The sequence below is a fragment of the Meleagris gallopavo genome, chromosome 7, assembly GCF_905368555.1.
Source record: "Meleagris gallopavo chromosome 7, MGAL_WU_HG_1.1, whole genome shotgun sequence".
NCBI classification, from domain to species: domain Eukaryota; kingdom Metazoa; phylum Chordata; class Aves; order Galliformes; family Phasianidae; genus Meleagris; species Meleagris gallopavo.
The window spans coordinates 21,252,561-21,269,225 of record NC_139410.1 but is presented as its reverse complement, the minus strand read 5'-3'; the positions used below and the strand labels follow the sequence as shown (position 1 = coordinate 21,269,225).

Sequence of the window (16,665 nt, the reverse complement as noted above, 5' to 3'; positions counted from 1 at the left end):
ATGTGCACAGACTGGTAGAAGAATTCATTGAGAGCAGCCCTGCAGAGAAGGATTTGCGGGTCCTGGTGGACAAAAAGCTGGACAAGAGCCAGCAATATGCTCACACAGCTCTGAAGGCCAACAGTAGCCTTGGCTGCATCGACAGAGGGGTGGCAGCAGGGCAAGGAAGGTGACTGTCCCTCTCTGCTCTGCTCTCATGAGTCCGATCTGTGGTACTGCAGCCAGGCCTGAGGCCCCCAGGATAAGAGACACAGATCTGCTCAGGCAGGTCCAGAGGAGGGCCATGAAGATGGTCAGAAGGCTGGAGTGACTCCTCCTATGAAGAAAGGCTGAGGGAGTTGGGCAGTCTGGAGAAGTGGCGGCTCTGGGGAAAACTCACTGCAGTCTGGCAGTACTGAGGGGAGCTTTTGAACAGGAGGGACCAACTTTTTCAACGATCATATGGTGATAGAACAAAGGGGGAGGGGGAAAAAAAGAATGGTGATTTAGGTGAGATGTTAGGAGGGAATTCTTTACTCTGAGTGTGGCAAGGCACTGGCGCAGGTGGCACCAAGAAGCTGCAGATGCCCCATCCCTGGGAGCACTCAAGGCCAGGCTGGATGGGGCCCTGGGCAGCCTGATCTGGTGGGTGGCAACCAGCCCATGGCAGGGGTAGTAGAAAGTGAATGTTCGTTGAGGTCCCTTACAACCGAAAGCATTCTATGATTCTATGACAAGTTGAGAACCCTCGAGAAAACATCTGCATGCCCTTATCGGCAAGATTCTCAAGAGCTGCAGCGGCTGCTGACAGAAGATAAGTTTTATACAGACCTCACAAAAAAACCCAACTGAAGTGTGGCAAGCAGACAACTGGAGCAACACTGTGGCCAGGGACCAGGAGGTGAGGTTGCAACCCCAAGAGGGCCCAAGGAGAGAATCCTGTACTTGAGCACATGACATTTCCCTTTGGAAACGCCTTCCTCCTACAATCCATACGAAGACCAGGTGACAGCACACAAGTGCTGTGTGCCAGAATCTGTGAGCACTGAGCTGGGAGCTGAGCATGCACCTCCAAATTCCGGGTACTTGTGTTTACTATCGCAAATAATGCATAATAGAGCTAGGAGCATAAGTTATCTCCACTTCCTTCCTCCTCACCTCCCACATCCTTCCACCCCAAAAAGCAGAGAAAATTGCTGGTGTGGCAATAAGGAAAACAACGGGAATTTATTGGGAGTGCGGAAAACGTAACCGCGTGAGCTTCTGGACCAGGTGCCGGAAACCAGCGAGCAGCGGCACCGGCGCCGAGCACCGGGCGGCACGGCACGGCACGGCTCCGGGGCTCCCTCGGCCTCTCTCCCTGCCGAACCCCCGCGGCTAGACCCGTAGGACCCCACACGGAAAGCCCGGCCGCCCCCACCCGCAGCAGGGACGCGCACCCCACGCACGGCCGCGGGCCGGAGAAGCGGCCGCCCCTCCCGAAGGGTCGCCCCGTGGCCGTCACTCACTCCGAAGGGAGGGCAGCTCGTCTCGGCCGAGGGCGGCGTCGCCCCGCGACAGGCTGCGGCCGCCCAGCAGCAGGCAGCATGCCAGGAGCAGCGCGCCCAGCATCGCCGCGGCTTGGCACGGCACGGCTCGGCTCGGCTCGGCTCGGCTCGGCCCGGTGCGCGCCGCTCCACTCCGCGCCGGGCGACCGGCCCCGCAGAGCCCTGCCCCGGGGAGGGCAGAGCAGCGATCCCACCCCGCGGAAGGCGGGAGAGGTGCGGGGCGGGGGTGCGCGGAGGGGCCGCGGGGCACTGCCGCCTCGGGTCGCTGGGGCCGGCTCGGGGGGGGAGGGACGGCCGGGAGCACCGGGTCGCACACGAGCAGAGCTGCGCGTGTCCCTCTTGTAGGCTGTCAGAGCGTTCGCTCCCCGCGCTCCGGTTCACTTATCTTAGAGGGAGCCATGTGGCACCGGGACACTGGGGAGGGAAACCGCTGAGAGCGCAGTTCGCCTTTATCAGCGTGCCGCTCTGCTGCAGCACATCTCCACGGATGCAAACTTTACGCAGGCTTCGTTTCAGCTCGGCCAGTTTGTCAACTCAAGGCATTTTTGACGTGGGGAAAAGTAATTTCCTAATTCCGTTTTCTACATAGCTGTCCTTGAGTGGAAAGCTCTCGGTAACTCCCCTACTTCAGCATAGGTTCAGTCTTACAGAAGCTATGAGCAGCGGGGGAAAGGCGAAAGCAGAAGCTCGGAACTGAAGATGGCTTTACTGGAATCTGCTCACAACTCAGCTGTCATCAGCATAGGCTGGTTTCTGCGTGGTTCTGTATTCGCAGCAGACATATTGGTATAGAAAAATATACATCGATGTGTAAACACAAACACACCCTGCTGGGACACCTGCACCTCCCGTGGCCTCGGTCCCTCCATGCCCACCTCAGTCATGGTGCGAGGCTGGAAAACAACCGCTGGGCTTGGGCGGTGTGTGAGAAGGAGCTGAGCAACTCAAAGCAGCTCGAGGGCAGGAGGATTTTCTCCCCGTGTAACACGCACCCTGCCTTCAGAAGGCGGGAGGCTGCCAGCCCGCAGCTGCTGCAATGGGCCTCTGAGAGCAGCAGCTTTCAGAGGAGGTCAGATTTTAGGAGAGAAGCTCATTAGCAAGCAGGTTTTGAGAATTTGGCCCCTCTTGCCTGTCTCAGTCTCTTCAGGAGTATTTGGTGACTGCTTTGAATCCAGAGCTTCAAGCAGGCTCACGGGCTCCAGAACACACAGCAGATTTATTTTCCTGCCTATGAAGGCAGAGGTGCCACTGGGCAAAACCAGGGCTGCTCTGGGCTATGGGAGCAGCAGCACGGGGGGATTTTTCAACCTAGACCAAATATATTTGTGTAAATGACAAATTAGCAACTTGCTCGTTCTGAGTAACTTTACTTCCTTTTTTCTTTTTCTTCATTTTTCAGATTTTCCTTCTTGAAAAAAAAAATTAAAAAAAGAATCTGTACCATCTAGGAACTGTTCTGTTCTTACTAAACCAGTAAATTCCTACTAGTGCAGCTGCAGTTGCACTGGGTATTTCTAGCTGAGCTATTCTGTGTTGCAGTAATAAAAGATCATTGTGGGCATAGGGGTTTGTAAAACCAACATGATGATCTGTTTTTTGAGGATCCTTAATTTGAACAATTATTTTTCCTCATTTTATATATTCTCAGGATTCATTTCTCTTGCACTTTTAACACTGTGGGGATTTTATATTTTTTTTTCTTCTGTTTGGTTTGAGTTTTTTTTTTCTTTTTTTTTTCCTCTATCTTTTTTCAAATCTACCATAACCTAAAATAGAAGCCACTGAGAGTTTGTTACATGGTAATTATATTATAATTATAGGCTTGATTTTTAATTTAGTTTTGGAGGAAGTAAGCCTTAACCTCTCACTTAAGAGGACCAACAGCAACTAGAATTTTGAAGCCTGAAGTTTTCCAAACACGGTTAACATCCAACTGCTGAACACTGAGTAGAAATTTCCTGTTTCTTCATACATAAGGAGCTTGTTTTTATTTATACTCCTACCTCGTCTAAATGTGGAAGCAGTAATGAAAAAGCCACTGTTGAGTGAAGTTGGCCTATAGAAAAATAGCATTTTAAAAATATATATAATAACTTGAGAACTTTATCTATCTAAATACCAGAATGTCTTGAAACAATTTTATATTATGATTAAAAAAAAAGCAGCGTGAGTAATAGGAGCAGGAATTGTTTGCAGTGAAAATCAGCTTTTGGTCCTCTCTGCTGTTTACACAGTGATAGGCAGAACAAAGTGCCTGAATTAGAAATAAAGAAACAAATTTCTACCAGCATCTTCTCAAAGCCAAAGCTTTGTCATATAGCTTTGCAGTGTGTAATTATTGTGCTCTTGTGGCTGTCAGTGTCAGCTGATAAGTACCTCAGTGAAAACTGAAGAAAAGTTTCAAAGCATGAACCATCCCTAGGAACCAAACAAAATAAAAAGGTATATAAGCCTTCAGGGTATGATGCCTTCTAAATTACATCCCACGACTATACATTATGCAATTATATCAATGTCAGTAGATACAGTGCACTGTGAAACTCAAAAGAACATGATCTTAATGTGTGTCTGTAGAATACAATAGGTTTTAAAATACAGCTCTATCAAGGATGCAGAGGAATGCCCTCCGCCCAGAGCAGGAAACTAGCAGACATCAAAATAAATCACTCTTCATTACAGATTAAAAAAAAAGAGGGGGGAAGAAAAGGAGAGGTAATATTCATACAGAACAGAAATTATTCACTTTGCCATGTGGTTCCAAAGATACTACTGTTATTACACTTAAAAAATTAATGTATCTTCAGCTTTAAACAAGTTGTGTGCTTCAGGTGTTACTGTATGTAAAGAATGCCTTACGTAATCAATTGGACTTCCAGAAATGCGTTGCTTACACAATTCACCCATTAACTCCCTTCCTTGAGAAGTGACAGAATCACAGATAAAAGAATATCCAGACATCTTTTTCACATAGCATCTCAAGAAAGGTGGAGGCGGATTTATAAAATTAGCTACTACATGCCAAAACACGAGAAATTTGCTGAGTTTAATCAAATCATGTGAACAAACAAACAAACAAATGTGCTGAAATGGAAAATGAAAAAAGAATAAAAAAGCATATGCATTCAATTTTATAATCTTTATTGAAGGTTCAATAATCCTTCTTTTACAGAAAGTTGAGGTTTTTACCTGTTTCTTGCAAACGGACCAAGATAAGAATTATCTCCTTTTTACTTTCAGATTGTGTGTGTTACATTTTGTCAGACAGTAATTTCCTTATGGCCACCGCAAAAGAAACCTGGACTTCTGCATAATGGTGGGCAACACAGAGTGTACCATATGCTAACACCTCACACTTGTATGCCAGGCTCATCACCCACTGGCTATAATTATAGACCAAGGTTAAATGCAGTCTGGGCACATACAATACAGGTTAACATATAAATCAAATGAAAAATCATCAATTCAATACACATTACTGAAAATACCATTCTACAATATATAAAAGACACACAAATACCATAAAATTGCTAATGATTTTTATTATTATTATTATTATTTAGTTTAAGTCATCAGTTAATAAAATTCCTATTAAAAATGTTTTGGCCACTCTCAAGGTCCAGCCCCCAGGTCAAAACAGTATTTGTAAAAACAGCAGAAAGACATTTTCATCCCACTCACCACACACCAACCCACTCATAATTTGGTGGAGTTAAAAAGGAAAAAAAGAAAAGTGAACTTTTATACAAATACTACAAGATGAAAGTAATATAATTAATAAAAAGACATGAACACCACTATATTTCTACAGTGAATGCCAATTACAATCTTGAGATCTGGTTATTTTTGTGGGGATTTTTTTTTTTTTTTTTGTAAAAGATGTATGATCTAAATTAATGCTGTTAGAAACTCGGTTCATTCCTCAGTAGCAGAGGGCTTTCTCACCAAGCCATTCTATTTACTCTCTTCTAATTGTAGTTATTTTCTTCCTGACAGCTTTGAAGGTGGCACAGCGCATTTGTAGTACTCTAGGTCACAGCACAGAAACTGCAGAAGATGCTGCCCAATTTCTGTACATCTCTGATAATTTGCAAAGAGATTGCTAGGAGATTTAACTGAAGTGTAAATATTGTCTCCCTCCCAAATCGGATCTTTGCTGACAATCAGAAGATGTAAGTGATGGGAGCAGACTGCAGAGTTTAGAGAAATGAAATCTCTTATAGAAACACAGAATGCAGACCAACAAACATTTCGTGTGAAATGTGAGCACTACTTTGATAACAATGTTTGAATATGGAAAAGTAGTTCAGTGTTGAAATGGGTGACCTACAGAAGAAGAGCTTTCAACACTCACACTGAGCTGCAGAATGAGCTTTATCAGAAACAGAACTTAAAAAGATATTCAATAAACAGTGAGTATTTTGTTATACTTTAAAAAGTAAAAAACAAATCAAAACAAACAAACAAACAAAAATACTAGGTCAGTTTCTTTCAGAAAAATATTGACATTCAGTGTCTTTACTTGAAAAACAGAAGAGTAACAGATTATTCACATGGGCTAAATCTGGATTTCCCTGCTCCTTTGGGCAATCCTGGCCCAAGTGGAATCTGAGACAGCCCAGGGGCCAGCTTTACCTCCAGGGGTTTATCTGTGTACCAGGGAAGCAGGATTTAGCAACTTGCACTAATATCTTTGGCAGTTTAGTGGTTGGAAACAGGAGAAAGCAAGGGAAAACAAAGGTAATAAGGAGAAAATAAGGGAAAATTTGTCTATGCACACTTTCATTTTGAGATACGCAAGAGTACTGAAGAATAAAGATGTAATCTGTAATTAATCTGTTCCAGTTTAATGACAGTCATCATTCCCTTCATACTGAAATCATTTTGTATTTCTTATGTGCTCATCACAGCACCTTCTTCCCAAAGGCATCAGATACTGTTTATTTCTCTTTGCACAGAAATATATGCCATAGGTTCTAATCCACTTATAGACAGCATTAACTGGTTTGTTTAAACAAAACAATCATTGTAAACCAAAACTAATAGTTTCACTGAAACTAGATCCTCATCTGCAGCCACTGATTCCAATAGGCTTTGGATCAGGCCCTAAAACAGGCATGATAGTATCAGTCTCACATCCAGTGGTTGTAGATGATACAGAGACTGAAGTTGCACAGACTTTGTAAATATTCATTACAAAATGGACAACAAGTTTTTAGATCAAATGCATAATTTACCACAGGGAATGTACATAACCATCTGTGACTGTGCCAGTGTATCTTTGTTTTCTAAGTCTTCTCTTCTGAGTACATGCGTTTTGACCATCTATTCCAGAGCATTAAAAAAAAAAATGATGTTAAAAAGTAAACTACACTATTGTTAGCCTAAAATAGCCCAGAATTGTAACTTTTTAATCCATTGGGTTAGCTGATGTTGTTGAGGGTTCTTTTCTTAATGTCAGGATACCAGCATTATAATTTAAGAAGTTATGGTGAGTAATTAGTACCCAGTTAAAAGTGTGATTTAAAAATCCTCAGTAGCGGCATGGAAATTAATAGCAGGTGGAATTCACTGATCTATTTATTGCTTAGTTTGAAAAAAATGCCCCAAAGAGTTGAATATGTATTATTTCACACATCAACACATGGTTTGGTTGCTGGGCATTGAAAGAACCTCTCAGTTTAGGGTTTCTCAACAAAAAACTAGTGTCTTTGTGATACTAAGCCTTTGTGCATAAGCTTTCCATGCATGTAAAGAGCTAATGCAGGAGTTCATGTAATGGTCTAGCATGAGATGTTTATTTTGAGTGCCCAAACAGGATGTGAATGGTAAAAATCCTCTGATCTAAAATTTCTCTATTGCAGTCTCTAATTTGCAAATATTTCTCTTTTGCTCTTGATCCTCTCTACTGAAATTTAAATGAAAGAGGGGGAAAATCTTTCATACCTAGACAGAAAGCAATTATGTGAATTAGGGCTTGATTTAGCTTTCCCTGAGATAATCTTAGGGGTTTGATTCTTAAACCACATCAAAGAGCAACCAATTCAAGGTCAAGGAAAGAGGGAAGTAGGAGAAGAAGGAAGAACTGGAGAGGAGTACTTCTATATACCTTAGATACATGGAAGTTATGCCAAAACACACATCGTTTGTTTCTGATGAAAACCTGTTCAGTTACAGAGTCAATACGAGAAACCACTGACCTCCATAATTTAAGCAGCATTTATCAAAAATTTACCTTATTAAATGTAAGCCAGACCACCAAACAGACTGGTATAAATACATTCCTAAACATGAACATATCAGATTCAGTGGATGAACAAAGTCATATACAGCTCAGTATTAATGAGCTAATTAAAAATATTAGATGATACCATTTTTCTGAAATGGAAGTGGTTTAATATTACAGTTTTTAAAAAATATATTTCTATTAACCTTTACTGCTATTATTACCTATAGCTCTTCCACCACAAGATACATTTTATCTAACAGAATGATTATACTACTGCAGTGTGCAAACAAAGAGCACATAATCAACTGAGAAGAGACAAAAATTAGTGTTTTTAGATTTCCTGACACTAAAACTAAGTTTGTAGGGTTCAAAGTGCTAATAGAAATCTGCAGCCATGGCCTCTTTTTGCTTTTCTTGGTTCTTGTAAGTTACATTTTTGAAAGTGCTTGTTGAACCTCTGTACAGTGGGTTTGTTTCCTAAAAAAAGAAAAAAAAAAAAAAAGAAAAGCAAATAATTCAGAGTTTAACTGTCTTCGGCTGCAAGCTTGTGTTGCTGCAAACCACCATCTTTAATTTTGCTGGAGCAGAGAGGATGCCTTCCTTCTACAGGTTTCTCTGTTTTGTATCTATGCCAAGTTTTATCATCTGAAATACCTTTGGAAATAAATCGTGTGGCCTCAAAAAGGCATTGTATAACAATGTCTTTTGTTTCTCTGAAGCCTGCTATCTTACCATTTTGGTGCAGTGTAAAAACATCCTATATTCAATGCCACAGTCATAATTTTATAGTATCACATCCTCCTCCCACTGTTACTTCCCCACTGCAAAGTGTTCTGGTCTTTCTTTGTACAGAAGTTATTTTGTACTTTTCATCATTTCAGTATAGACTTTATTTGTGTTCTGATATTCCAAACCATAAAAATGAGCCCAGCCTGAGGCAGTGCAAGTCAGTGTTTGGGCAGGAAGGCCCTAGACTACTTCCCAGATTAAGTTAATGCACACACTCGAACAATACCTTACCAAATAGATCTGATCTTTGCGAACTAAACATGACTGAACCATTCTAAAAACACAAAGAATACACAAACATCGAGAAAACAGCTGTGAGATGGGAGGTGCAACTTGTCAGAGCGTTCTTGTGAGAGCCACGCCAACTACTACACACTGAGAGAAGGGCAAGTCCCACCTGGGCTCCTTCTACTGGCTTCTCACCATTCCTTTTGTGTCAGAAAATAAAATATTTCTATCTACTGTAGTCTTCCCTTTCCTCTTACCATGCGTCGCCCTCCTGAAGGATTAGGAAAACATTCTCAAGAGGCCTTGCCTGTGACAAACTAATTTTTCTTGTCACAGAAACCGAAAGGCAGGCAGTGTCCCTTCTTGCAGAAATGTTGCAATCCTTGGTTTTGTAGAGGAGTGCAACTAAGTAAACTGTAGCATATTGCATATCCTCCTGGCACCCATCAGAAATGCTTACTCAATCTTTTTTTTTCTTCAGAAAGTCTGAAAAGTTGTAGAAGTATCACAGAAGAACAAGAAAGCCAAGGACAAAGGGGAAATAGGAAAAAGGAACGTGGTATCAGCTTGCATTAGACCTATGCAAGCTATAGATAGAAGCTAAGGGTAGATCATTCTGTCCTTTTATATACATTTTGGACAGCGGACACTGCTGCGTAAGCTGTTACAGAGGGCACTGGTAACCTCTCATTTGTACAGCAGGCTTTGCATCTGAGGAGCATGCTTCTGGCAATTACACAGACAGTGAGCAACTATGCTCAGATTAATCAGAAGTGAGATATTAATTAAAAAAACAAACAAACAAAAACAACTAACAAAATGTTATCTACTCAACTTACATGTGGAAGGAATTAAACCAGAAGGTTGAACTCTGGCTATTTTTCATCCCTAAATTAAAAGTAATGAAAATCTACTGGTAAAATCTATCCATTTAAAAGAACACAACCAAGACTCAAATAGAATTTTTAAGGGCATTTGTGCCTCATGAAACAAAAATAAAGAACCTCATGTAAAATTAGTGCATTTAACATACCGTTTGCCATTTAACTTTTGATTTTTCTGCTTCAAACTTGGCCACTTCTTTTCGGTCTTGAACTGACACCATCAATTTCCATATACAAAGTAACACAATGCCAATCAGAAGGATAGCAAGGGTGACACCCACCATTATCATTGGGATATTTGGAAGCTCTGGGCAATCTGTGGAAAGACAAACAGTTATGAGTGTAGATATCCAATCAATAAGTTTCAGGCAATTAAAGACAACCAAAAAGCATTCTGTTCTCATTTGCTGGAAGCTGAGCATACCTTTTCCTTCAAGTCCATATTATTTTACTCTTATCAGTTGGCTAATTGGCTGAAAAATATTGCCTTGAAATGTAAAAAAAAAAATTCTTGCTAATTACTTCCACTGCTATTTTGGCACATTTAGCTGTCGTGTCTGAATACAGACTCAGATTTTGAGGAGGAAAGTTAGAACATTATTTTCAAATTTATGTCATCGTATTTCTAAAAAATAGGAATATTTTGACAAAATCATGAATTTTAAAGTATACAGCTGAAGTTTTACTTCAACTGACTCATATTCAGACTGTTGTGGAGAAAACCTATATACATATATAGTCCTAGCTGCATATGTATCAGTGTAAAGGTACCAATGATATTGAGAAAAAGGAGGAAACTGCATTTCAGTCATGAAAACAAGGAGGAAAAAAACATTAGATTTGCTGAAAAGCAAAAAGTACTAAACTTCACCAAATTCTGTTGAATCTCACAGCAGCTGAGCAGAAATCTTGAACTACCGTGTTCAGGAGAACATGGTTGTACTGCATCCGAAATACTTAGTTTGTCTGTGACAGTCTTGTAGAAATTCAGTGTCAAAGTAACAGTAGGGAAAAAGAACTTTGTCCTGTAACACTGCCAGAGTGACAAGTTCAGTTCTTTGAAGGAATTTCACATTTCATGTTTTCCAGTAAGATTTATCATACAGCATTCCAAAGACAAAAAAAAAAAAAAAAAAAAAGTTTTTGCTTCAACAAAACAAGATGTTTGATTCAATTAAAATAGCACATAGGAAGACCGTCATCTGCTTCAGCGATGCAGAGGGAGGCTGGAGGGAGTTGTGTTCACCTAGCTGAAGGGGTAAAGTACTTCACTATGGGCGACTTGAATTTGATGAGTTGTTAGAATGGGAGCCAAACAAAGTACTAAAATGGTAAATATTTTTTTAAACAGAAAGAATGACTTCAAACAAAGACACCTGTGTTAGGCTTCGAAACATCACAGATGACAAGAGGCAAAGAGAGAGCTAGACTAAAAGTAAAAAGAAAGTAGTGAATGGATTTAATAAAGAGAAAATCTTTCAGTAGCTTACCCTTACGTATTAGAAGTATAATTTACAAACAAATGTGTTTCTTTAATTTAAATGTTTGTTATAACTTCTTTCTTCAGTCATAACCTATATAAAACCAGACTATAGAAGCAGGATTTTTTTGTGCAGTGAAATCACCATCATTATCACATGTATGCTAGAGAAAAGCTACACACAGGGTTAACAAAATATATGCCGTTTGTACCAGCTAAACTAAGTTACAAATCTGCATGGCTTTCCATGAAATAGAATCAATATTTGGCACTGAGACACTGGGTGTGTCAGAAAAAAAAATGCATTTTATTGCCTGGAAACCAAACTGTTTGGTAGCTGAAAAGCGGTGCCTGTGTTCTCTCCTGTCCCACAAGATTAGGAGCTTTACTGAAATAGTAAAAGTAGTGAAATAGTAGTAAAAAAAAAAAAAGAAAGAAAGAAAAAAAAATATATAGGATGTAAAAAGATCTATTGAATATCTGTTATATAGGCAGTGCATTCAAAATTGAATAATACAGCATTAAAGATAATTACAAAGATATTCCAGCATTTCATCAGGTGGGCGATGCAGTCAGATAGCGTCTTTTGAGTGTTTGCCAATCTGTAAAATGTATGTTATTTCAAAATGGGTTATCGTTTTCTCGTATAATCAAAGGACATTTGTTATCATCATCTGCACAGGACTTTAGAAAAGATAACAAACTCTTGCAGCTCTGAGAGTGATAAAAGGTTTATTGGTAGGAAACTTGAGGAGAGGTGAAGTGGCTTGTTTCATGCCATCGAGAAAGCCTGAGTGCAGAGTTCAGCAAAGTCTGATTAACCCAATGGATCATTCTGCCCATTTTCCATGACAGACCAAGCTTTTATTTTACTGTAGTAGCATTAAATAAGTGGTTTGAGAGGTGCTCTTTTGCCTGGGCAGAGCAAAGCTGCAAACACAAGGAGGTGCAGTGCTGTTTAGAAAAGCTCAGTTTCTTGTGTTGCTGGAACTGATTGTCGCTCCCATCTGTGTTTTCAAATTAGATGTCACGTAGAAAAGGTAACAAAACTGCTTACCTTTTTGCTTTATGCTGTGAATGACTGTCTTGCCCTGTTCATCTACAGTCAGAAGAAAAGTGGTTATACATTCGTTCTCCCCCTGTAAAGAGCAAGGAATGGATTTATCCTCTGAAAAATCTGCAAAGGAGGAAAAAAATCATCCGTTAGATCAAACGAAGTTCAGCATGCAAGTTATTGCATGAGGTTGCTGGCATCATGTTTATCACAACCTCTGTATAAAGCAAAGAGTATAAGAAGAAAACAGAAGTACCCTCAGAATTTCAGTGGAAGTGCTTCCAAGATGCTTAACAGGCAGCTGCTTGGGAAACATCCCCAGTTATAGGACAAAGTATGCAATATGTTCTCTTTGGTTTAGAACTACTTCTCACATGCCTAGGTTATATTTCAGAAGTAGATGGCACATACTGAACAGAAATGGATGTGGATAAAAGGGCTGCCATTTATTTCTTCCTTCAAAGGCAAGAGGGAGGCAGGAGAAACTGGTTGTGACAGGCAGTATAAAGAAGGGGCAGTATAAAGCAAAGAAGAGGACTGAAAATTCAGACTACAGGTCCACAAGTGCTGTGGCTGAATGCTTATTATGTTCCCATAAAACCCATTATTTAAAGAGCATTGGAAAGCTAGGTATGCTTTCAATACATTTTTAGAAAAAAAATCTTAGATTTCTATTTGTAGAGGCAAAAAGGACAGTAAAGTTCTCAAACATTTGTTTAAAAAGAAATATATTACCTCTATACAATCCTTACACTGTTTCTTACCCAGTCAAAACTCCTCCTGAAATGTCATAAGCAACTATGTCGAAAGTATTTAGTTCTTGGACTTGAATATCAAGGAAGAGTAATGAAATGTAAAATAGGAACCTGACAAGAATAATAGATTTTAAAGAATCTATCATGCATAAAGAAATAAATGCTCACTTTTTATCATAAGTAAAGCGTAGAAAGAGTTATATAGCAAAGAGTAGAAGGAGTATGAAAGTGCAATCAGTTGACAGTCTTTTTATTAAGTGAGAGCCATATCTGGTTGGATGTTAATGAAAACTTGGTCTTGATCTGTGATAATTTTGTACTTAATCTGTTGCCTTGTCCAGAGCAATGTGTTAAGGTGACAGCTGGACAAGACATGCTGATTTGTCAAGATTTGTTTTTGTTGACTGAACGCACTCAATTAATGACACTCTCTGCCAGGTCACAGTTCCAGTAATACTATCACTGGTTTTGCAATATTTGTTGTTTCCCAACTCCTTTAAGCAAGCAGATCCAAAGAATCCAGTGAGGGGAGATTTAGACTAGATATAAGGAAGGCATTTTTTATTATAAGTTTAGTTTAGTTCAATGTCATAACTGGAGACCATGGGATGTAGAAATCTGAGTATGTTCACGGACATAGAATTGAATGAAAAGATGCCAGCTTAGGAATCCAACTTATGCTTAATATTTTTACTCCTCTGATGTTATTTCTAGGACAAGAGGTACTGAGTGAAGACTAAAGAATAGACAATTCCTAGGTGCAAAAATTCACTCAGATAGGTAAACTTCTCTTTGCGGCTTCCCAGCTCTTGTCATTGTGTTGCAACATATGTGTGCAAAAGAAAGAGTAAACCTTTTTATCTAGCCTAGGTGTATTTATGGTTTTCAAAATGCCACAACAAATTAAAGAAGCTGAAATACAAAGCACAAAGAAGCATTATGCTACCATATAAAATCATGATAAAAATCTGTCTTAAATACTGTGATGATCTAGATAAACTTTTTTCAAAATATTTTTGTTTAGGGAATATGGTTTTGATTTCAGGATTTTTAATTGTATAATTTTTTTTATTTTTTTCCCCCTTCAGTACATCTTAATGAGGCTACCTTGTTACCAAAACTAATCCTCTGAAGTATTTTACATGTATTTAAGACGAAACATCTTCCTTACAAGGGAAATACTTGCCACTTTCAAACTCTGTATTACAGAGGAATATCATGAGCAAAAAATAAAGCTGGAGAGATCTTGGAAAGATATGTATCCATGAAATGTTTTCATATATGCAGATGGGTTTCCAACAGTTTATAAGATTTGTTCTTTATTTATGCATACAGTATTCTGTGTTACCATTGTAAGTATTGTGCTTGCCTAATTTAATGCTAACACTAAATCTGTGTTGTGTATAATGCATGCATGTCCTACCTCAGCTACCAATTGCTTTTTGCCATAGGACTGTATTTCCTTTATTCAGAATAAATAGAGCCTACCTACTGTACAGGCAAGCACATTCCTCTGTAGGACTGAAAAATGCCCTGATGCACTCTTCCATGTAAAGTTATATTTCTTACCAAAGATAATACTTCATTCCAGGTCAGTTCCTGCTGCGGAATTCCTATTGATGGAGTGCAACTCTGAATTACTGTGAGTAACTGAAAGATATGCTTAGCCCTTAGGACACCAGAAATGTCTCAATAAAGCCTGACAAGAAGAACAACAACTTTGCCACAGTTAAAGGATTGTGTCTGCAGATGGTAATCAACCATCTGCATAAGGACTGGAGTCAGGTTTTGAATTTGTATAGTAAAAGAAGCCCCACTGGAACCTATGGTACAGGTGTGACAACCACAGGGACTTTCATCAGCCAATGATTTTCAGGAACTGGTACTTAAATTCTGTTCTTTCTTACATAAGCTTCTTAGGAAGTAGGCGTGATCCAATGACTTAATTAACCTGGAGAGGTAATGCCAGTCCTGATCTGCATTTCCTACTTACAGCAGAAAAACTGCAGACAGATTGCTTTATGAGGCCTAATATAATTCCACAGCAGAAAAACAAAGCTACTTTCAAAGGTAAAATTACCAAAAGTGGAAGCTATCACTGATCACCCACACACAAAAAAGAGATTGAGTATACAAACCCTCTGCAGTGCTGACAGTTGCGTCAACTGATTTGCATTTTTCACTGCATTCTCCCTGCAGCTTGTCATCAGAAGCCAAATGACATTCCACACAGCTCCTGTAGAAAATAATTCAGCAGCTCATCCATCTCTGTCTGTCACAAAGTCCTGATATAAAAGCAACTACATATGCATCTGCATTTTAAAAAGAATCTAAACAAAAGGTCTTGTGCTATGGATACAGTGGTTCTCAGAAATATGATAGGTATTGCCACCAAAAAAAAAAAAAGAAAAAAAAGCTATCCAACAAAAACAACGCTACCTGAATGAAGGTATTGTGAATAAGCTCTCTCTTGTCCTCTTTCTCTCCCAGCTTATTAGCTACCAGACAGAACCCCAGGCAACATTATTCATGTGGGACTATCAAAGACATGAGGTTACTCAGACATAACATAACATTCATTTTCAAGTATAAATATTCTGAAGTAAGCTTACACTAAATACCAGCCCAAGGAATGTCTATCAGACGAACAATATTTGAAATTGACTTCAGTGAGATCAAGCTGGGGCACCTACTATAAGTCTTCCTTTGTTGAAAGTCTACTGAATAATGTATTTAAACACAGTTCAGGTGTCTCAACAGATGTATCTCGAACATGATTGCTTGTCTCAGGAATTACTTAGATGCTAATTATACTAATGCATTTATTGGAAAAGAATTTTCAAATCATTTACTTCATTTAACAGAGTGATGGCTAAAATATTTTAAACTGCGGAATCTAAGCCAATTCCATTAGAAGTCTGTAAAAATCTTCCCAGAAATGCAATGTGAACTTTCATAAATCCAGAGTTCATTCATGGGGAGAAAAAGGGGAAAATGTAACAGAATTCATAAACGAAAAATTTTGAAGAAGAATATATCTTGCTGATTCTGCACAATTAGCTTCGGTCAAGTTCAGGAGTTGAGACTCTAAGAACAGCCCCAAAGTACTGACAGCTTAGAGAAAGGAAAATAGAATAACAGCAACAAAACATCTCAGGAAAACCTGGCCATCTCCTGTTGCACTGAGTCACACATATCCATGAGAATATGCTGAGGCTGCTGAGATTATCTTCTCATGATGGAGATGACCTTAACACTCGCTCTGGAGATGCTGAATAGTAAAAGCGAGAAGGTAATGGGATATCCTCTATCTCATGGAGACAAATAGAGTGTTGTTGGTGTTTTTGCCATGTTTTCCATGTTTCCTCATACTATCGCTCTCCTTCTCACAGCCATTAATCTCAGTCCCCTCTGACCTGTCCTCCTGGCACTCTCGGTTACCCTACCCCCGTCTGCCAAGTGTTACACTGGCTGCTCCTGCCCCACATCTCAGCAAAGGAAGTGACTGCATGGAGACAAAAGATCTGATACTGCATAGCGTATGTATGTTTAAATAGGCTAATGCAATGCTCATCATGTAATTCAATACTTTCTATTCCCTGGTAAACTGGGCAGAGCAAAGCAGCAGCATTGTACTTTGTGTTTCAAGCACCTGTGTGCAGAAGTTTCTTTACTTACACTGTGTTCACTATGGCCAGTGCGCATGAGCTTTGAACAAACTGG

At 39.8% G+C, this 16,665-nt stretch overlaps 2 protein-coding genes across 5 annotated transcripts in view; both read right to left on the bottom strand.

Moving 5' to 3' along the window:
- PLA2R1 (phospholipase A2 receptor 1) overlaps positions 1 to 1,734 on the bottom strand; it is a 37,772-nt gene extending 36,038 nt beyond the window's left edge. For both annotated transcript variants that reach the window (XM_085228163.1, XM_085228162.1), the window contains exon 1: positions 1,488 to 1,734. In XM_085228163.1, coding sequence (XP_085084289.1) covers positions 1,488 to 1,590 — 103 coding nt within the window. In that variant the 5' untranslated portion in view covers positions 1,591 to 1,734. The remainder of the gene's footprint in view (positions 1 to 1,487) is intronic.
- Positions 1,735 to 4,647: 2,913 nt separating this feature from the next.
- ITGB6 (integrin subunit beta 6) overlaps positions 4,648 to 16,665 on the bottom strand; it is a 46,280-nt gene continuing 34,262 nt past the window's right edge. For all 3 annotated transcript variants that reach the window (XM_085228165.1, XM_085228164.1, XM_085228166.1), the window contains 4 exons: positions 15,081 to 15,178; positions 12,191 to 12,310; positions 9,803 to 9,969; positions 4,648 to 8,229 (listed from right to left, as the gene is read on the bottom strand). In XM_085228165.1, coding sequence (XP_085084291.1) covers positions 8,128 to 8,229; positions 9,803 to 9,969; positions 12,191 to 12,310; positions 15,081 to 15,178 — 487 coding nt within the window. In that variant the 3' untranslated portion in view covers positions 4,648 to 8,127. The remainder of the gene's footprint in view (positions 8,230 to 9,802; positions 9,970 to 12,190; positions 12,311 to 15,080; positions 15,179 to 16,665) is intronic.